At 41.2% G+C, this 21,038-nt stretch overlaps 2 protein-coding genes and 1 long non-coding RNA gene across 5 annotated transcripts; 1 reads left to right on the forward strand and 2 right to left on the reverse strand.

Annotated features, from left to right (window-relative positions):
• Positions 1 to 16: 16 nt before the first annotated feature.
• Positions 17 to 5,497, reverse strand: LOC120737825 (ribonuclease kappa-A-like). The gene is made up of 4 exons (XM_040038699.1): positions 5,166 to 5,497; positions 4,498 to 4,580; positions 1,589 to 1,715; positions 17 to 381 (listed from the first exon to the last, which is right to left on the reverse strand). The coding sequence occupies exons 1-4, from the start codon at positions 5,238 to 5,240 to the stop codon at positions 364 to 366; spliced, it is 303 nt and encodes a 100-aa protein (XP_039894633.1). The 5' UTR covers positions 5,241 to 5,497; the 3' UTR covers positions 17 to 363.
• A 1,744-nt stretch (positions 5,498 to 7,241) lies between these two features.
• Positions 7,242 to 12,085, forward strand: LOC120737830 (chromatin complexes subunit BAP18-like). 3 transcript variants are annotated; one of them, XM_040038716.1, is made up of 5 exons: positions 7,242 to 7,679; positions 8,340 to 8,434; positions 10,357 to 10,583; positions 10,748 to 10,934; positions 11,159 to 11,363. In XM_040038716.1, exons 1-4 carry the CDS (start codon positions 7,659 to 7,661, stop codon positions 10,903 to 10,905), a joined length of 501 nt encoding a protein of 166 aa, XP_039894650.1. In that variant the 5' UTR covers positions 7,242 to 7,658; the 3' UTR covers positions 10,906 to 10,934; positions 11,159 to 11,363. The 3 variants fall into 3 exon arrangements, with proteins under 3 accessions (XP_039894650.1, XP_039894648.1, XP_039894649.1); XM_040038714.1 differs by lacking the exon at positions 11,159 to 11,363 and adding an exon at positions 11,612 to 12,085 and having other exon boundaries at positions 7,258 to 7,679; positions 10,748 to 10,855; XM_040038715.1 differs by lacking the exon at positions 11,159 to 11,363 and adding an exon at positions 11,612 to 12,085 and having other exon boundaries at positions 7,259 to 7,679; positions 10,360 to 10,583; positions 10,748 to 10,855.
• On the reverse strand, positions 11,858 to 20,094 carry LOC120737831. Its single transcript, XR_005696846.1, has 2 exons — positions 15,521 to 20,094; positions 11,858 to 15,274 (listed from the first exon to the last, which is right to left on the reverse strand). It is a non-coding gene; the product is annotated as an uncharacterized LOC120737831 (long non-coding RNA).
• Between the last annotated feature and the right edge of the window lie 944 nt (positions 20,095 to 21,038).

Genomic DNA, 21,038 nt, shown 5'->3' on the forward strand with positions numbered 1-21,038 from the left:
GCGCTTTCAGACAAACTACGCTGAGAGAAATGATTTAATTTCATTATCAACATTCCCAACACAGTCACATGGTCACTGATAAGGATTACAAACATACTCTCTGATTTAAGAAGTACACCAAAGTGTTTTACAGCTTTTATTTCAATCTGACTAGTGTAATCAAACAGTTATAACACAGTAATCAGAGGTAGAACTAGTTTAATCTTAGAATTAACACGTCAAATTACTTTTTGTTCTCAAAGTGTCCGACCTCGTCCCCTTTGACAAGGTCCCTGAAATCCTGAGACAGAAGAAAAAACAGGTGAGAATCAACACAGCTGCTGTCAGTGGGCTGCGGGGAGGTTATCCTTCCACCAGGTGGCGCTACTGCACGAGATACTCCTGAAGAACAACACCGAGGAGCAGAAATGAGAAACTGTAGCAAATACAATAAACCATCATTTATAAATTAAACAAGAAAGCAAACTATAGTTAATCCTCCTCTTTGACCTCAAATAAACTTCCTATTTGTTTAATTGACATAATACATTCAATAACATTTAAAACCAGAGAAAGACCATAAACTCATCATGACTCATATCTCTGTGATCAAGGTTGTTTTACTTCTTCAAATGAATTTTGAACTAGTTGTCTTCCATCATCTCCATAAAATCAGAGGACGTACAGCTGGTTACAGATGGTTGAGCTGTTTGGACACAGTAGAAAAGAAAGGTGCAGAAGAAGAATAACTGATAAAGTGAACCTCATGACTGTTGCAAAGAGGACATGCAGGGCTGCAGGAGAAGAACAGACAAACTCTCCCTCCATACTCGTCTGTTTATCCAGAGCCAGGTCACGAATGTAGCATCCTAAGCAGAGAAGCTTTGACCTCCCTCTCCCCAGCCACCTCCTCCAGCTTACCCAGGGGAATAAGGATGACTGTGATCCCCAACACACACCCTCTGGACCCCCTTCTTAAAGATGGGAACCAACACCTCGGTCTCTTAATCGAGAAGTACCACCCCTGATCTCCATGCAGCATTGCAAAGGTGCGCCAACCAAGACAGGCCTCCAACATTCAGAGGCTTCATGACGTCGGCCGACCTCATCCTTTGAAGTTTAACTTGCCTGAGTGATGTCACCCCCCCAGTGATGTCACACTCGTCCAAAGACTCTGCTTCCTCTATGGAAGGCGTGTCAGCGGGATAAAGAGGTTCTTTCAGTATTTCTCAACTGAAGTCAGCAATGCCCCCTCTGCAGTGTATACTGTGTGGGTAGATCAATGCTTCCCCGTCCTGAGTCATCCGGCAGTTTACCAGAATCACGTCAAGGATGCCCAAAAGTCTTTTTCCATGGGATTGTTTTTTAAAGCTGATGTCTGGGACAGTTACATGGGAAGCATTTATGGATTTTTCATGGACTGACCCATCTCAATCTCCAGTACTAGCTCAAAAGAAACTAACTGGATCAAATTGTTCAACTGAACAACGTTGTTTGGCTAAGAGCAAACAGCTTAACAAGATGGAGTCTCTTGTAATCGAGATCCTGTGATTCTCCCAAAATAAATTCAAGTGCATTGCAAGGTAAAAAGTCAGAAGCATTAACTCACCTTCTTCTTATTGAGCTTCATCTGGCAGCAGGAGAACAGTCCACACACTACATACATAGCAGCTGCGATGAAGCAGTTGTAGCCCACCTTCTGGTACACGTCATAGGCCCTGTGAGGTGGATTTAAACTGAGAAAATAGAAACATTGCAAAAGAAAAGTTACACATCTCATGAATGATTCAGTCACTGCAGATACACAGCAGAATGAACAAGTACTGAACACATCACGCATGTTCTAAGTAAATATATTTCTAAAGGTGCTATTGAACTACAACACATCCCATTCATACATGCAAAGAAATCAAACCACAGATGTCTTTAAATTATGTGTTATAATGAGAAATGACACAGGGAAATATATTTAATACTTCGTACAAGGACAGTTTCTAGATGCCTCTTGTATGGAGAAACTAGTCACGTGCATTACTCAGGTGGGATTTTGGTCCATTTTTTCACACAAACAGTCTTGAAATCCTGAAGGTTCCCCTTCTATGAACTCTGACCTTTAGTTATTTCCATACGTTTTCAGTAGGATTCAGGTCAGGTGACTGACTGAGCTAATCTAGCAGCTTCTTCTTTCTCTGAAATCAAATGAGACTTTCCTTGGCTGTGTGTTTGGGATCCATTGTCTGGTAGATGGCAACAAAGTTTCTGAGTCTAAGGAGCTTGGAAAGAAAAGCGTCTGGACTTCTTTAAGTTGCTTGAAGACGTTTCACCTCTCATCCGAGAAGCTTCTTCAGTTCGAAGGTCACATGGTGGAGAGTCTCAGATTTAAGCTCTGTGGGTGTATCCCCCACAAAGAGGGACAAAAGGACCACCTGATGATCCTCTACCTCAGGGGTGCCCAATCCCAGTCCTCGAGAGCTACCGTCCTGCAGCTTTTAGATGCATCCCTACTCCAACACAGCTGAATCAAATGGTTTGATCTCTTCAGCATGCCATCATGTTTGGCAAGGGCCTGATAACAAGCCATTCATTTGATTCAGGTGTGTGGGAACAAGGATGCATCTAAAAGCTGCAGGACGGTAGCTCTCGAGGACCAGGATTGGGCACCCCTGCTCTACCTAATCACATGAGCCAGGGTTTCGGGTGAGCTCATTGTGAAACCTGGCCCCACCCTATCATGTGATTTCCTGAGGTCAGATGGCCCAGGATGTGAGTGGGCATTCGGCGTCTGGGAAGTATCTCAAAACTGGACTATAGATGGCAGACAGTTGGTGTCGTAAGCCCCGCCTCTGTTCAAAGATGGCCGCTCACAGTGGACATAGATGGCTTCTTTTACTCCTCTTTCAAACCATCTGTCCTCTCTGTCCAAAACGTGAACATTGGCATCCTCAATGCCATTGTTCCCACTTTGGAAGCAACTTGAAGAAGTCCAGACGCTTTTCTTTTCAAGCTCCTTAGACTACGATGACCTGGATGACTGAGAACCTTCACAGACAAAGTTTCTGAGTATTTCTTCTTCAATATTTTGTCTCTGTACATTGTTCGTTCCCTCAGTTTATGAAGTATGTGGAAATGTGTATGTGGGAGCACCTCGTGGCCGGTTTATGGTGGAATGATTTTCTTTCCACATTATTTACTCCAGTGCTCACTGGAATTTACAGTAGTTTAGAAATTCTGTAACCAAGGGCATCATCTGGAAGAAGCAACTAGAGACTGAAGAGGTACAACACAAACACTATGGCAAAGGGGAGCCAGGACATCAAGTTGGGGATACCGTTGTCATTCCCACCCACCAAGCCCCAAGAACAACTTGCGTATTAAAGGCGTTGAGGGCAAGTACAGCTGAAAGAGAGGATCAGAGGCTCAGTGGGGAACCCGGACTCTCCAAGACTCTGTGAAGGTTCTCAGTCATCCAGTCCACTACAGGAAGACAACACCTGCCTGTGAGGGTGACGCCTCCGTACCAGATGTGCTGAACAACTTCTACGCACGGTTTGACTCTCAGGACGTGATGATGAGGAAGACTACTCCCCTCACAACGACCAGGCTCTGTGTCTGATGTGAAGTACTGATGTGCACCGTTGTGTCTGCATCATTCTGTTCTGTCTGGTGTTGCACAATTTGGTGGTTTTTTTGCCAGTTTTGCACACTTGCACTTTATGTAGTTCTGTGTTGATTGTTTGTCAAAGTGAGTTGAGGCAACTGTTTTTGTGATTTGTGTTTTTGTGATTTGGCGCTATCGAATAAAAACTGAGCTCAACTGAGCTGTGCCTGTAAGGGCTTATTAAACACAGGACAAAAACACAGGACGGTCGTTTAGCCCAAGATTTGCTACCCCTCCCCCAAAAGGTTGATTCTGTTCATCTGGATGTTTTCTCTTAAAACGAGCGTTTATACGGTTGGAAACCTGCAGTCAGCTGATAATGAGGAAGTCACTCTGCTACTCTTTGAGTCCAAACTTCCTGTTTTTCATTCTGGACCAGATTGAACCATTTTACTATTTATATTCCTTTTAAAATGTCCATGTTTAGCTCATTAGCAGCTAAGTGGAGGCCAAACGCTGCATCGTGTTCAAAAACAGGATCTCTTTCCCGTCTGCTGGACAGATTTGGTGACCTGTGGTTTATTGCTGAGGCAGATTTCAACTTTCAAGGAAGAATCGTGTTTCTACAAAAGACACAGCAATATCAAATAACATCTTTAACCTTTTCTTCATTTACATTTTACGAGGGAAAGAGCGTTTTTCTGCTGTCTGTTTTCATTCCTTCTATCTAAGGCAGAAAATTGAAGCATAATTGGTGACTGTCTCTGCAGGAGCAGGATACCTGCAGCTGACAGGATACTAACCCTAAACAGAATGACCAACATGCAGCGCATCAGTCCAGCTCAAACAGACCAGTATTGAGCCAGAGTGTAGCTGCATAGGCAGAGATCTGGAGTGATGTGTTATAGCACAAGACTTACTCTTTAAATGTGTCTTCCTCTGTCAAAGGCACATCTTCAATCAGTACTGCTGAATTTGTTGTAAAGAAGATGCCCAGCAAGGCCTGAGACAGAGAGGGGTATATTAGTCAAGCAGTGGCTCAGAGTAACTTGTAATGTGGTCCCAAATGTAATGAACATAACAGCATGGTACAGCTCTTTATGATCCAGATATGTTTTTGACACAAATGCAATGCTTCCTAAACATTCACACAAAACAGGACTATTTGATACGCTATTGGATTAAACTGAGTCTTTCTTCACTCTTTAACTGGAGCTTCCTAAGCTGCCCTCTACTAACACTGGGAGGGAGATTCAGAAAAGTCAAACCATAGATCTGCTGTTATAGTTGCTGGTATAACAGGGTGTTTGCCTGACACTGTCTCTGCACCTTCACAGAAACAGCATACATGTCGTGCACATCACGTTTTACGTTTAAAAGGGTCAGTCTGGACTCAAAATCTAACTTTATTTCAACCCACGTGGCTCATACACAAGTATATGTAAGAGTTAAGGCTCCGTTTTCAGACACATTTAAATATATAATGTTAAGAAACTGGAATCACGTGACTGAGTGAACAGTAACTTCGTAACAAGAAGTTACTGTTCACTCGCATAACGACGCAGCAAAGCAAAATGTCCACACTTACCAACATGACAACTCCCCACATGCTCAACACGATCCCACATGCGGCGAGTTTAGGTCCACAGATGAGGCCGCGCATGATTCCACTCTGGTGCTCTTACTAGTCCACACAGAGAGCGTCAAACTAATCTCAGACTACTGTAGCTTCTTCGGACACGTGACTATGACCGAACAGGTTCCGGGATGTTGAAAGTTAGAAATAGAAACAAACCGATCGAGTGAAGTGTTTTATATTAGTGTGCGGTGCGATACATTTGCTCCTAACTTACTGTAATAAAAGCCTGACACGTCCGTCACGTACAAACCAACACAAACCTCTAATTACAAGTTTTCTGTAACAATCCGGTAAACGAAATCACGTGACCGCAATGTTCTCAGTCATGTGACTTTCCCTCTCCGCGCGCAGATACCTTTGGAAATACAGCAATTTCCTGATTTCACAACAACATGAACGCACGCCTGTCTCTTTTATTCTCTGCGCTTATTTTGTGTGATAGACTTTGAAACGCTCTGCTTTGCAGTAAACGCGTAGTGTATCACTAGAAAGTAAGCACTCATTTAACGTGGTGTCTTCTTGTGCACATGGCAGGCAAGTGATTTGAATGATAATATATATTTAGAAAAAAACCACTGTAATGTATCTATGTGTGCCTTTGTAGTGGTACAGTATGGTTATGTATAGGTTTCCACCAGCCTGCACTGTGCAGTGTGTGTGAGATAGATACACCATAACAGTACCTGATGATAAGCTGGATTTAGACCAAATTTATCATAGTTTAAGTGCAATTAAACAACAAACTGATGACTAATACAACCTACAGCATATAAATGGAGATGGAGTGTTTAAGGAAAAAGATTCGCAGTATGAAACATTAATCTGGATCAGAACTAAGTAAACTATGCAGCAACCCTACATTTCTTTACTCTTGTGGTCTTTTTAAAAGAGTTGTGCATAAATAAGCATGTTTCTGTTTTTCAATCTTCCCTTCATTGTGTGAACATATATTTTTGGTAAACAGACTTATGTACCGCTTTTCTAACTCTATCTGCTTTTTTCTATTTCTGTTTTACCAGGTTCATTCACCCATTCACAGACAAGCACTTTCTTCTATAAACTGGCACACACACTCTCACGGATGTATCGTGACAACCCGACAGACACTTGGACATGCAGACCGAAGCAGCCAGAGATCAAATGATCAACCTTCCACCTGGTAGATCACCCACTCTACCTTCTGAGCCACAGCCATCCGTCATGCTGTACCTCATACTATCCCCTCTGGACTTGTGTGTTGTTGTTTCTACAGTAGCGTCACCAGTGTGTAGTCAGATCTCATTTCTGTAAACAATTAAGTTGTTTTATGGTAAAATACAACAATATAAAAGATAAATACAATATAAATTGTCAATATACTGCCTAAATGTTAACAATGTAAACCACCATGTGTCACTCAAAGAAGCCCCAAAAAGACCAGATCCCCTGCTCTTTAACTACAGTAACTGATCATGCGATTATCGGTGTGCTTAGCTTTAGTCTGCACCCATCAAGAAGTTATTGTGAAAGATGTTCTGAGGACATTGTTATTCAGTATTTTTTCTTTCTTTAAAGCCAAGGTAAGAGTATCAGTTTCAACCAGGAACCTTCCTGCTGTGAGGTGACAGTTCTAACCACTGCAGCACCACGAAGCACTGGCCTGAGTGTCAAACTGCTGAAGCGTTTTCCCCGGGACTATACAAAATAGATTCTCAGTGTAGACATCACAGTGTGTATGATTTTAGTTTGAGGATGGACAGACTTATACGGCCATATTTTAAAAGAACGTGCTACAATCTGTGGTTCCAACAGTGTGCCAGCACTTTAACATTATGAAAAGGTTTTTGAACATTCTGTTAAAACGTTTCTTCTTGGTAACCTTCTCTAGTTTTTTTTTTCTTTTCAGTTTTTATCCTCAATATCGTACGGAGCCCCGCAGGGGACATGGGAGAAAAAAAAATTAAGACGGACTTTTGCGAGATCTCGCAAAACAAACTCGGGATCTCGCAAAAGTCCGTCTTAATTTTTTTTCTCCCATGTCCCCTGCGGGGCTCCGTAATATCATCTACTAATCTGATTCCAATTATATATTTTTCTTGTAAGTATTCACGTCCTCAAGTTTACCCCGTTTCGAGTGACCCGGTCACAGTGAGTTCTTAAAATCTGAGATTTACGAGTGCACCCTGAAGCCAGCGCGAGCCATCTGCTGAGCGCGCGCACATCCGTCTGTCGTCAGTGACATGATAGGAAAGAAGTTTGAAGCAGATAAAACACCTTTTGCAGCAGTATGCAGCGCGGTATGAAAAAGACTGCCTTTTCCAAGCAGCGATACTAAAGACGGCGGGAGAGCTGCTTTCTAGCTGTGGAGCTACATTAGCTACGTGGCTATGCTGTTAGCATCGTAGTAGCTGTAATTGAACTGAAGGACATCATTGAGTGTGTGCTATCACAGAGACCAGCGAAATGACCTCAGCTTCTACTAAAGTAAGTCAGTCTGACACGTGAACATCTAGCATGTATTACATGGTGTGCGTACAGTGTTGTTATCCTTACACAAACGTACCGAGCTTCCCGCTGCTTCTACACAATGGCCAAAACATGGACTGAACTTTTCCAGGGGATCATCAAACAATATTGCAAAATCTTTAAGTTTTAGGACAAATTATCTAAAAAGCAACAGTGGAAAATCATGGATCATCTATGCCCACGTGTTGCTTTTGGTCCTTCTTTTCCAGTGAGGGGGAATCTGTATACCTCCACCCAGCACCAGTGTAACCTTGCTGGTGCTGTTGTATTACTCTGTGCTGTGACTGCGTGCAGCAGGACACTGCACATAAACAACCTGGATCACAATGATAAACGTCTATCTGAGCACTCAGCGTGCTTTATATAACTTGCCTCATTCACCCACACGCATTCATATTTGGGGTTAGTATCTTGCCCAAAGGTATTTGGCAAGCAAATTGGAGCAGAGAGGGGTTGAACCACCAACCTTCTCTCAGCTGACCTGCTCTACCACCTAAATGTTAATCGCAGCATGTTGCAGTACACATCCCTTTATTACAACGTTCACTCTCTGTGGAACGATACGTAGTCATTTTCCATGGATGCTACTTGTCCACTTAACCACTCTGTGTTGGCCAGGTGGGCGAGATCTTCTCTGCAGCAGGAGCGGCCTTCACCAAACTAGGAGAACTCACCATGCAGCTTCACCCAGTGGCAGAGTCCAGTCCTGCCGGGTAACACTAGTCTCACACACCTTGTATAATTATAATAATTTGTCTATAATGATATAAAAAGTAATGTTGTTGCATTTCGTATGGACTTTAGCTGTTTTTGTTGTTGGAGCCAAAAGCTAAGATGTACTTTATATAAGTTTAATTTCATTATAAACCATTGAGTTAAGTAAATTAATTTTCTGTCTATAACAGCGGTTAATCTCAGTGTGCTTTATATAGTAAGGCAGGGTGTCCAACTCAAGGCCTCCAGTGTCCTGCAGGTTTAGACGTGTCCAGCTGATTTAAATGGCTAAATGACCTCCTCAACACATCTTGAAGTTCTCCAGAGGCCTGGAAATGACCTGATCATTTGATTCAGGTGTGCTGACCCAGGGTGAGATCTGAAACCTGCAGGACACCGGCCCTCGAGGCCTGGAGTTACCCACCCCTGTAGTAAGGTAAACGTTTTCACGAGGGGTCTCTAAGGCTACGTTCACACTGCAGGTCTTAATGCTCGATTCAGATTTTTTTATCAAATCCGATTTTTTATTTATTTACTTTTTTGCCTGCTTGTTCACACTACAAATAAAATGCGACAGCAAACGCGCTCTAGTGTGAACCCTCAAAGCGGCCGCATGCGCAAAAGAAGACGTCACACACAACCCGCTCTGTTTAGACCCAGACCAAACAGTGTTGTTTGACTGATGGCCTTAATATAAAGACCTGTTTCGGACTTTACGTTTCCCAATTTAGCTTTAAGTTATAAAGTTATTTTGATATTTTACATTTGGCCTAATAATTATCCTTATTGCTGTTTTAGAGGAGCGGTGCTTCAAAGGATAGCTGCAGATTTCTGTCAGAATCTGCAGATTATACAGTACAAATAAAATGTTCACGTTGTCTTCCCAACAGTTTCACTGGATAGCCAGGAAGCGTTCACGACGTCTTCTCCGGCGCTGATAGTTGGCGTCTGTCTTGTGTCAGTGACGTAAAAGACTGATTTAATGCGACATAACCGTTCAAACAGCAGTCGCTTTCTGAAACATCAGATATGTATCGGATTCAGGACCACATACGAAAGTGACCCAGGTCGGATTTGAAAATATCGGATTTGTGTCGTTCACACTGTCCTACCATGATCAGATATGGGTCGCATAGGGTCAAAAAAGTCAGATTTGATGTGCTTTCGCCTGCAGTGTGAACGTAGCCTAAGTGGATGGATATTTGATTAAGTAGATTTACTAGATGTCCTTTCTGATGCAAACTCCAAAGGATTTGAGTAGTGTAAACCACTACACTATGGAGTCACTGCTTTATATAGTAAGGTAAAGGCCCAAATATCGAAGGAAAGACTCCAACAATCAGACCAGGCTCCCCTCAAGGAGAGGAAACCATCTGCTAGAACAGGATGAGCATTTACGTGAGTCTACACTCCAAAATTTATACATGTGCATAGCATGCATGGCACAATTTCATGTACTCTAAATAATCTATAAACTATACTATAAATAACCTAATTTAAGTTAGGTTTGTGAGTGCATTAACTTGTGGGTCACCATAGCTGCATCTAATAAAACAAGTTCAGTCTCTGTGACCTCCATCTCAAGGTCAGGGGTTTAAGTTTGCACATTCATAAGATTTTCAGAAAACTCGAGAATAATTCAACGTAGAACTTTTAAATTGAGACCATAGGTGTATCTACTAAAAATCTTGGACATGTCTTATTCATGAGAACAACCTCTGGGGCGTAAAACGTGTAACTTTGTGAGCCGGTTTTAATAATAAACATGAATCAGACACGGAGTGTTACAGTCAGAGTCAGACGAGTTACCAAATAAATGGTCACAGAACGTGTGATTCATCTGTGTCATCACATGTGCAGAGACTACCCAGTGTGGGCCGGAATAGCTTAATCCTTAATTTAGCTCCCATCTCTCCTCCAGCAGTTTGACAAAGAGCACAGTGAAGAGGAAACCATATGAAGATGGAGCTACGCCTGCAACTTCTGACAGTCCAAAGAAGGTCATCAAGAAATCCACTCTTGCTGTTGCCAGAGCATCGCAGGGCCCTCCAGCTGTTATCTCTGTGTCCACAGCTCAGGTTGTCATGGCAGCAGGTCTCCAGGGTCCCCCCTCCAGCCAGCCTCCTCTGAAGAAACAGAAGACTGCAGGTCTCCATCCTCGAGTCCACCAACAGTTTTATTCATTTCATTAAAAAAACGAAAAAAAAACTTTCTTGTAGCTTGTAAATAATAACTTTTTGTAAATTTTAAATACACAAAACTGAACAAATAATACAGAGAAGTGAAGTGAAGTGAGTGCTGTGTGTGTGCAGATGTGACCCTCAGCGCTCTGAATGATTCGGATGTGAACAGCGATCTTGTGGACATCGAGGGACTCGGTGAGCGATCCAACTCCAAAAAACTCAACAATTTTGATCAAGGTAAAGTTCATGAACAGAAAAAAAAACACAGATGGATTGTTTTACGCTGAATTACACAAACAAATAGAAGCTGTCAAATATCCCTGGGGCAGGGATAGCTCAGTAGGTAGAGTGGTGGCCCCATGATCGGAAGGTCGGGGGTTCGACTCCACTGAATGGCTACCCTGAGGTACCCCTGAGCAAGGTACCGTCCCTACACACTGCTCCCCGGGCGCTGCACTGGTGGCTGCCCGCTGCTTCACTGGGTGAATGGGTTAAATGCAGAGGAACAATTTCCCTATGGGGACTAACACATACACACACATTGAAAAGTTGGGATCAAGTCAAAAGATTAGATAGCTTCTGCTTTAACATCATCGGGTCTGACTTCTGTTGTTCAGCAGAAGAAATTGGGTAGAAAACCCCGTCCAGTAAGTCCTGCACCTCACTGGCCTTACCGTCAGCAGTTTGGGCAAGTGGCTATCAGCTCAAGTTGAGTTTAAACAGGGAAACTTTGGGTTTTCACATTTAAAAAAAGTGACGTTGGGAGCATCTGCACTATCCAAAACATGTAAATGTGTACTAGCACAAAAGGAGGTTATGTAATAAAGGCAGACGATATATATAGGATCAGGCCACTGTAAGGTAAAGACCGTACAGTAATCCAATAAACTGGCAAAAACCCACAAGCCTGTATATTTATGGGCCCCATGTAAAGATTTGGACCATTTGATGATCTACAGTAACTATATGAGACTTTCTTTTCTGTCTCCACAGATACTCTGAACCTGGACTCAAGCCTCATTATGAACCCCAGCGACCTGCCTCTGCTGTCCCGCTGATCCTCCTGTAAACGTCTAGAAATGATGAAGAAACACTTGAAATAATTTGTAAAAATCAGGACTCGTGTTTGTAAGCAGTGGATGCTGAGCAATAGGATGAAAGCAAACAGCAGTCAGAATGTGTTGGTGATGAAGTTAGTTCTAGGCAAGTTGGCATAATGTGTGACCTTGTGTAATTTTCGTTTCCTTAAACTCTGGTTGGAGAAACATTTAGAATATCCCACTTTATTTATTTCTTTTTTTTTTTAATGGACAATGGCAAAGTTACATTTCAGCAGAAAAACCTTGGCTTCACTGACAAAAGATAACCTTTGCAAAAGTTCTCCCGCTGCGGACGCAGGACATGTGTTTTTTAAACAAAGTTAAAGCATTCACAGAAACTCATTAAAAAGCTCCTCTATAATTTCCACTTCAGTGTCTCCAAATGCCTTTGTAAGATTCGATTTGTCATGTTGACAGCATAATTGCTGGCATGTGTTACTAATGTCTTTGACGAGCCAGTGTCCTGAGAAATCCACATCTCACTTTTGGCAGATATCCGTGGTTAAAACTTTGACTGTACAGACATGGCAGTAACAACATGATAAAAGGACATCTCAACTAACTTTACCAGGATTTCTCTGTAGAGCTCTGAAACACAACTGGTTTTCCACTGACACCAGTGAGCTGAGACAATGTGGATGAATTCCAATTGAATATCAGAACCAGACTTTGTTCATCCCAAAGGGACAATTAAGATACAACAGAGCAGCATGACGTTAAAGACAAGGACAGGGCATAACCAGGCAATAAGAGTGAGATAATAAATACACAGAATATACAGTTTTAAAATATAAGTGACTAAAGTGAGTAAAGTGTTGGGAATATAAAAAGAGATATTGCACCTCTCCAGCATCCATATCAAGCTCCTATTATTCCAGATTGGAGTCTGGAAGTTGAAACAATGTAACAAATGATGATTTTAATTGTTATTTTTTCTGTATGTAGAAACTGTCGGTTTTTGTGTATTTTAGCATTTGACAGCATCATGTATGTTTCATGCTGTTTAATCTTTTCTTTATATTCATGTGAGTGGAACATAAAGTTAAGGTGATAGAAGATTTATTTTATCTCGACTTCATGCCTTTCATTTATTTTATTGCTTTGGCAGGAGCGTCACAGACGGGGAATTTTCATCAGTATCATTTTGCGTGATAGTGCTTGAGCTTTGAAGTGCAGCGAAGCATAGCTGCGTAAACACGTTGGCTTAAAAGAAACAGATGTTTTGGGGATGATGCAATAGCTGCGAATTTGAATGTGCTTGTGCATCTTTTCCATTCTCCTGTTTAGTTTCCAAAGAAATGTTTTTGTCTAAATAGAAGAAAACATTATTTTAGTTTTCATCTGCCAGCCTCCAAGTGCACCCCAACACATTAAGACACTAAGAAAAGTGATGCTAATTCTCTCCTGAAGAGGGAAAAGTAAATTGCAAAAGGATGATTTAAAGAAATATCCCTTGAGCTAAAAGCTGTGAAGGTGCTGACGGTGGTTGTGATTGACAGCATCAAGGACATTTATAGGAACACTGTGACCAACAGTGTGATATCCTTCATACACCATCTCTGTGTGCTCACATAAGTGGAAATCATGACACACTCATTTGCGTTTTGTAAAGATTCATCAGCGCTGTAGACACTCAAACCTGACTCAGATTTTATTATTGTGCTTGGAACAAAGCCATCGCGACCTTAAAGAACTTTAGCATGCATGTAGTTTAATGTGAGACAAGATTTGAACCTTTTCTTTGGGTCTAAAATAAGTTTCAGTAGACATTTTAGTTTTCAAATGCTGACCTTTTATTAATGTGTAACAGTCATAATCGACCCACAGACCGTTATGTTCGTCCACTGGGAAGTTTTAGACACATTAAACTGCAGTGCTGCTTATTTCTAACAAAATAAATGATAATCACAGCAGTGTAGTGATGTGTGTCTGACAGAAGCAGCACATAACATACTGGTAATGCAGTGAAAAATACCAGTAATGATGTGCTGCTACGGCCAGATGCACTGAATGTGACCAACACTCATACGTACTCACAAACATGCATTTCTGGAAAAACAAGTAAAGAATAAATCCAAGCACTACAGGTAACGCAGCATATTTTCAGCATGCAGTGATCTGCCTCCCACATACTGATCTGAAGTATAAAGAACAGAGATTTCAATGCAAACACCTCTCAGGTTGTTTGTGACAGCAGCTTTGGATGGATCAGTGATCTCTGGAGGGACGAGCACATATTTGAAATGAGTGATTCCACAGACTGGCAGGCTTTGACACGAGTACCTATCGAAAACAAGAAAATCAGCAACAAAATATAAACAAATGCAACATGCAGGCACTCCTGGTCAGCTGTGCGTTTGTTCCGAAGTTTCTTAAACAATTATTCATAAACAGAAATTAGTTTTATATGATGTGGATAAAACACATTGTTCTCTTATTTTAATAAAAACCTTTAGAAAGAGAACTGTGGCTGGAGTCTAATCGCTGATTGTTCCACACAAACACTAACATAAAATCAACATCGTTATGAGTGAAAAACCTAAAAAAGTTTGTTTTTTTTTTTAAAATAGAACGTGTCTAAGCTGTCGACCCTAAATAAGGACATTATCTAAATCATTCGTCCTCATTTTCTAACCTCATTATGTTCTCTATAAGTAGGAAATGCTGTTTTCAACTCACTGGTGCAATTAGTTTGTTGTCAGGAGACAAAAGGATTTCAGCTTGAAGCAGAATTAAATGTGAGCTTGTGCTCACTACTGCTGCTCACTATTCATGTCAGTGCAATTCTTTTCACAGATCTCGACAGAAAAATAAACCAGTGATACTCAGATAATGAGATGCATCCAGCTGCTAACAGACAACAGGAAAGCGACTCATGCATTCATTCACCCACATGTGGTTCATAGCTTTAAGACAAGTAACAAATTATTGCAATCAAAGTCTAAGCTGGAGGAAAATGGACTAGGAGCAGTGTGATGCTGAGGATCCCAGGGCTCACGGTGGCAGCACATGATGATTTGAAGCGATTCAGCACATCTGCAAAACATGATGTGCTGCTAAAGCGCACCCTGGACACACCGAGTCCATGACTCAGGCTGGTGCATGTCCACGGGGGCGGGAGGGCAAAGACAAAACTGAAATGTATGTGACCTTTCTCTGAAGAAGACGGCCACGTACAATAATGTTGAATTTTTGATTCCGTTCATCTGTACGGTTTTCTTTTAAAAACAGAGAAAATGGAGGAAGTGGAGAAAAAGAGGAAGCAGTTGGGGGAGGGGAGGGGGACGACGACATATAGCTCAGATATTTTTGAAGAAAGATAACATTAAAGAATGTTTCACCACAAAGTATTTAATGATAAAATAATCCACACATTTTATTTTCTGATGATTTCCACCTGAAACATACTACAAAAAATAAAATAAAATCAAAGATTATTTAAGCAACTGAAATAAAATAAAAAGTATGACTGTACTTACCCCGACTATATCCTTAAAGGCAAACCACAAACAGCACACAGCAGTGGGGAACGCTGAGTCGTAACAAGCTACCTACTCTAATGTAAACAAAGATAGAAAATGAAAAACGACATTTACATGCAGCTTTTAGAAGAAGTCTTTCACCAAAAAGAAACACAATATAAACATCCGCCAGATGTCTGAGTTTTCAAGATACATCAAGTTCAAAAAGCTGAAAGTAAAAAAAGAAAGTGATTTATTAAAATACTTGCATCCCAATTTTAATGAATCTCCACTGAACCAAATGTGTATTTTTATACCAAGAGTGTAAAACAGCACCTTACCTGCAGCCCTGCAGAGGGTCACGCTTTAAACACTGCAATCAGAGCAGATCAGTTAGTGCAATTGTCTAAGAAGTCATGTCTTGTTGATGCAGCCCCTAGGAACTAATCCAGACTCATGCCACACAGTATTATTGAAGGTACAGCAGCTCTGGTCCAGCCCAGAGGTTCTCTTACAATTTTCCCGTCATCTAATTCGTGAATGTTGGCTGCAGTTCAGTATTTCATGTGTCAGAGGAAAGAAGAAAACAAGGCAGGGTTGCTTTTTAAGGATAAGTGAGACTGAAGTAGTCATCTTAACCTGCTTGGATTTTATTTATTTAAATGCATTTCCAACAACAGATATATCGACAGAAGATCAGTGATGAAAAATCAGTTTTTGTTTATGGTTTGGTTTATAAAATACCTGCAAATATCCTTCACATGTGATCAACAGTTGAAACCTTGTGACAGTTTGTACTCTGTGACTTAAAGGATTTTCTGTTGATTGATATATTTCACTTTACATGTGGATCCTTACATTGGAGCCAGTATTCTGTCATTTTAATGTGAAACTGAGAGTTAGTTGACTGATTCGTCAGTATAAAGAAAAAACAGATTTGAACTGGACAGGGCGGGGCCAGCACTGAACCTGATGCACCACACTTGACAGGATACACTTAAGATTTATACTTCCATAAAACTCGGCTGTAAACAGGAAACATACGCATGCATATCTGTCTGCAAAAAAAATCCTCTTAAAGGGCCAAGAAGTTTTTATTTAAAACAAACAGTTTTAAATGTAAAATGTTTGGTGCTGATGCTTAACCTCCAAGGCTGCTCAAATGAAGCCTTATAAAGGTATGTGGTCACAAAGGGTCAGAAAAGGTAACTACAGATAACTACGTCCCAAACATCCACTCTCACTCACAGAAGAATCAAAGTGTGATGGAGGGAATAAAAGGCAAAGTGTTGGAAAGCTCCTGTCTATGGCCTGCTGCTCCTGCAGTCACAGCACCACAGGCCATTTTACATTCTTCAGAGGAAAAAAGAGATTCACTTACCATTTGCTGCTGAGATGTTAACCTGATGATGGAGGAGCTAACTAGCTTAACTACTGACTAAGAACACTGAAAGTAAACTCACACCTTCTTCTGCCTGTTTGTGTGGATACATTGTCACAATCCACAGACCAACAATCAGAACTAGTCCTCAAAAATAACATAAAACAGGAACAACAGAGGCACACACAGACACACAGGATGACTAGATTTGTCAAATAAAAGTAAAAACCAAGGAGAGTCCCAACAGCAGCTCTACACAAACACCCATCAGAGGGATAGAGCTAGCCTACTACAGTGACAGAGAGAGCTGAAAAAAGGCCTGTTTGGGGTTTCTGGTTGCTCCTGCTTCTGTTCGTAGTAAAAGGGGGTGTCCGGGGAGGAAGGGGGTTGGTCAGGTTTTGGTCCCAGTCCCAAAAATACCCCCTCCCCCCCAAAAAAACAGACAAACAAACAAACAAACACAAACAAACAAAACCAACAACTTCGTGTCACCTCATCCTTCCTTGCTGGCCTTTCACCTTCTAGCTATGTGTATGTGCATGTCCCAGTCCTTCTCAGTGCTGCCTCGCTGAGCCCTAGCTACGCACACTGAGACAGTGAGAAGACTCAGTAGGCATAAAAACCTACAGGGCTGCAGCCTTTTTCCCTAGCAGTCACTTTCTACAATACAAATCGACATTTTCGGGGGCGGCGAAAAATCTAAAGAAAATATGTGGACGCTCCCCAGTGTGTGTGTGAGACAGGTGTAAAGCGAGGGGTCTGTCGGAGCTCCCGTTTGCACGTAAAAAATTTATTTGTGCGAGGCAAAGGGGCTGCTGCGCAGCGCGGAGCATTGAGCCTGTACGCCTGGCAAGCTGCTCCACTGTCAGACTGAAAGAAAGCCTGAGAAGACAGGGAGGGAGGAGAGGGAGGAATAGAAAATGAAGAATAGTGTGGCTCTGAGAGGAAGCTCTTTATGCATTCACACACAGTTTGAGGAGCCTACTTTATAGGCTAATGTTGCGAAATAAAAAACAGAAACCACAGCAAACACACGAGTGGGGTAAGTACAGTGAGCCACCAGCTTCTCTGTGCTGCGACACACAAAGGAAGCCGAGTACAGAAACACACACATGGACTAGTATTAATGCACAAATGTAATCGCACTGAGAGCTACGCTCGGTGTTTGCCTGACTCTATTTTCTCATGTTCTCATATGGCCGTGACATGGCAGTCGACAGGAAGGAGGAAGACTCACACTGCTGAAAGTGCTGCTCTCAAACTACACTGTTTTACAAGGAGGTGGCCCTGCCTACCTCTCTTTCTGTTCTACGCACTTTTACACACACAGAAAAATAAAACATGGGCACATTAAGAAAAAGGCCCGGCGCTAACTTGAAATAAATCCTAGACCAGGCTCTAATGGAGCAGCTCCTCCAGCATTACTCGGTGTAACAGTGGGTGTCACAGTTAAGCTCCAGGGATGCCCCAAAATACAAAGTATGCTCGTTTTCCATTCACATGAAGCAGTCTTACTCTAATCACTTACAGGTGATGATAATGGCTAACACCACACCATCAGTCCAGGAGAAGAATTCAAATTGGCTAAGCCACACGAGGTTTCTTCACGTCTATGTCAGTCGAATTTTAATAGAATAATCCCGAAATGATCTTAATCCATTTCCTAACATTTCTGCAGGCTGAGGCCCTCGATGTGTTTGTGGTAAAGACAAAAAAGAAGAGTTTAAAGATTTGTTTACTCGGTTCTGCTGTGCAAGTCTGGATATGACGCATTGGAAAATATTTCCACATCAATTCGCATCTTGAAGTTTAAAGTTCTGTTGTTCCTGGAATTATGTTTTTTTTTCTTTTACAATTTTTATATTGCATGTGTGAATATTTGACCTGCTGCATAACAGCACAGCTGAAGATCTTTATGGATCAGATAAAATATCTGATGCTATAAGGAATGGTGAAAAATATCCACAGCGGCAGTATTAAACTTTATTAAAATTTACCTTATGGATTTAAATCAGTGTAAATATAAAATAATACAGTCAAGAAATTTTAGCTTTTCAATTTGGGCCACTTCACTTTGTGATGGTTCGGACTGAACATATTCAGTGAACACAGCTCTAATGAATGTAATAAAAGAATTATAATTATTTCCAGAGTTTCCCTAAATGTTGCTGATACATTTTTGAATGTGATGCATTGAATTAATTGTTTCAGTCGACAGGAAACAAAATTCTGTCATTACAGTCTTCTTAAACAAAATAGATTCAACTTTGGTTTTTAAAGGTGTCACTTGTTGCTACTTTAATTTAATACTTTGTGTTTTTGATGTTTTATGGATTAAAAGTACTGAGTTGCTAAAACAAAGTAATATTTAGTGATGCCAACTATTCTGCAAAAATATTCTCCTTTTTGTGAGCAGCGGTTTCTGTCAGAATAAGCAAACACTATCTTCTTGGTGAGGCACAGCCATCGTGACCTTTTCTTTATAAGTCACCAAACAAGATTTAATCTAAAAAAAAAAAAAAAAGTGAAGACATTAGAAATGTTACTTCACTCTCAGATGATGGTGTGCAGCACATACACAACCAGGGTCTTACCTAAAAACGTTGAACAGTAAGAGGGAGACTTTTTAATGTCAGGGTCCGTTTCTGGGTCATTCTGGGGGAGAGTCCAGCGGTCTGTGTGGGAGCTCCGCTTTTTACCTCGTTTTTCTATCAGTTTGTAAACGACACGCTTAAAAAGAAAAAAACTTTGCCTATAGTTTGCCTAGAAATCATCTATTTGTCATGTTGCCTAAAGCTTTATATTAACATGTCAATGGAAACCCTAACATAACACATTTATTAAAATTAGTTTCATTGTTCTAAAAACCGACTAATACATAATCAGAGTTGACTGGTCTTTGAGTAAAGTCAAAGTCAAAGGCAGCCGCACATATTTCGATAACTGCCCGTAATAAAGTGCGCAGTCCTCGCTGTGATGAGAGGATGACAGGCTGCGCAGGTGAGAAACTGCTGAGTCACTGCGTTTTCCGAGCCTGGACTTTCTCGCTGTTTCCTCTGTTTAACGGGGCGTTTTGACTTAAGTATAGTTTATTTATTTGTTTGTTTGTTGTGCTTGAAGGCGAGATTAGCGTCGTATTTAGACACAGTGTGCAGCCGAGTGGGCTGGCGTGGTTGCTGGGGAGGAGGCTGTGACTAGGGGAGTGTCCCCTTCCTCTACTTTTCCACTTATCACTTAAACTCTTTTGTAAAGAAATATAAGTTCTGCACTGTTAACAATAAGCTATATTTGAACATTTGCTAAGATACTATATTATGATGACTTTGTCTCCGTGCACAGTGTCTGACACAGTGCAGCCACGCAGCCTTTTGTTTCAAGCCGCACTTTACTTTGTCTGCTAAGCGTCCCTCGCACAAAGCCTTTACTATACAGCACATCCACGCTTACAAAGCAGCTACCGGCCATAACACGTAAACACTTTTAAGTTACTTACCTACAAATGAAAATAAAAAGATAAAGACTAAATACTTTATTAATCAAATTTGGGGCGGAAAAAGAAACTCTTACCTTCGGAAGAAAAAGAATATCCAAAGGAGAAATAATGTTAAGATAATCCTGGTTTTACAGTATTTATGAAAAAGCGAAATAGTGCGTAAATGTATTTGAAGACGGGCTCTCATTCTGTGTCAGTGGAGGATTTGAAAGTGGCGCCAACGGCAGTTGTTCCTCTGCTACCCACGCAGCCGTCACACACACAAAAAATAAATAGAAATTTAAACGTGCAAGTAGCAATATTTCATTCATACCAAAATGTGCCTGCCAACCACCGCAACCCACTCGTGTCCACAGTTTTGAATAATATACATTCTGCGATTTTTATTTATTTTTTATGTTAAATTAAAATAACCGTCAGAGGCTTTTTGAGCCGCGGTGCAAGACGGGAGATTTCTGTTGTGTTTTGAATTTCGAACTGACCGGAGCAGCTGACGTGCTGGCTCAGTGGCTCCCCCTACAGCCACTGTGCGTGCACTCATTCGTCACGACTTGATGATATGAAATTTATTCAGTTGCTCCGAGATTTTGCGGTGTCTTTTCTGTTTTGTTTTTTGATCTTTAACGATCAAAATGACTTTGATTTTGTGGTGGTATTTTCTAAACATGTACGAATACTTGTGTGGAGCCCCCCCCCCCCCCCCCCCCCCCGTATCAATGAGGTAGATGGCTTAGAAATGAAGTTTATTATATATTTTTATATATTTATATGGACATAAACTCTACAGTATAACATTCTTCAAAGTTCTTTTGAAATAGCACTTCAAAAAAGAAAGAAAACCTTCATTAGGCACCATAAAAGTAAAGCCATTGACTTATGTTTTCATCAGTTTGGGATTCAGTTCAGGTCATATTGCTTCTGCACCTCTTTCCACAACACATTTCAAATAACAGTGGTCCTTCTTAATCAATCTCAGTAGAAAAAT

Source organism: Simochromis diagramma, unplaced genomic scaffold, assembly GCF_900408965.1.
Source record: "Simochromis diagramma unplaced genomic scaffold, fSimDia1.1 OVJJ01000336.1, whole genome shotgun sequence".
In the NCBI taxonomy this organism is placed as follows: domain Eukaryota; kingdom Metazoa; phylum Chordata; class Actinopteri; order Cichliformes; family Cichlidae; genus Simochromis; species Simochromis diagramma.

Coding starts and splice junctions, on each gene's coding strand:
- LOC120737825 (XM_040038699.1), bottom strand. CDS start 5,240: ATGCGCGGCCTCATCTGTGGACCTAAACTCGCCGCATGTGGGATCGTG. Junction 4,581..5,165: donor TGTGGGGAGTTGTCATGTTG/GTAAGTGTGGAC, acceptor TCTCTGTCTCAG/GCCTTGCTGGGCATCTTCTT. Junction 1,716..4,497: donor GAGGAAGACACATTTAAAGA/GTAAGTCTTGTG, acceptor CTATTTTCTCAG/TTTAAATCCACCTCACAGGG.
- LOC120737830 (XM_040038714.1), top strand. CDS start 7,659: ATGACCTCAGCTTCTACTAAA. Junction 7,680..8,339: donor TGACCTCAGCTTCTACTAAA/GTAAGTCAGTCT, acceptor TGTGTTGGCCAG/GTGGGCGAGATCTTCTCTGC. Junction 10,584..10,747: donor GAAGAAACAGAAGACTGCAG/GTCTCCATCCTC, acceptor GTGTGTGTGCAG/ATGTGACCCTCAGCGCTCTG.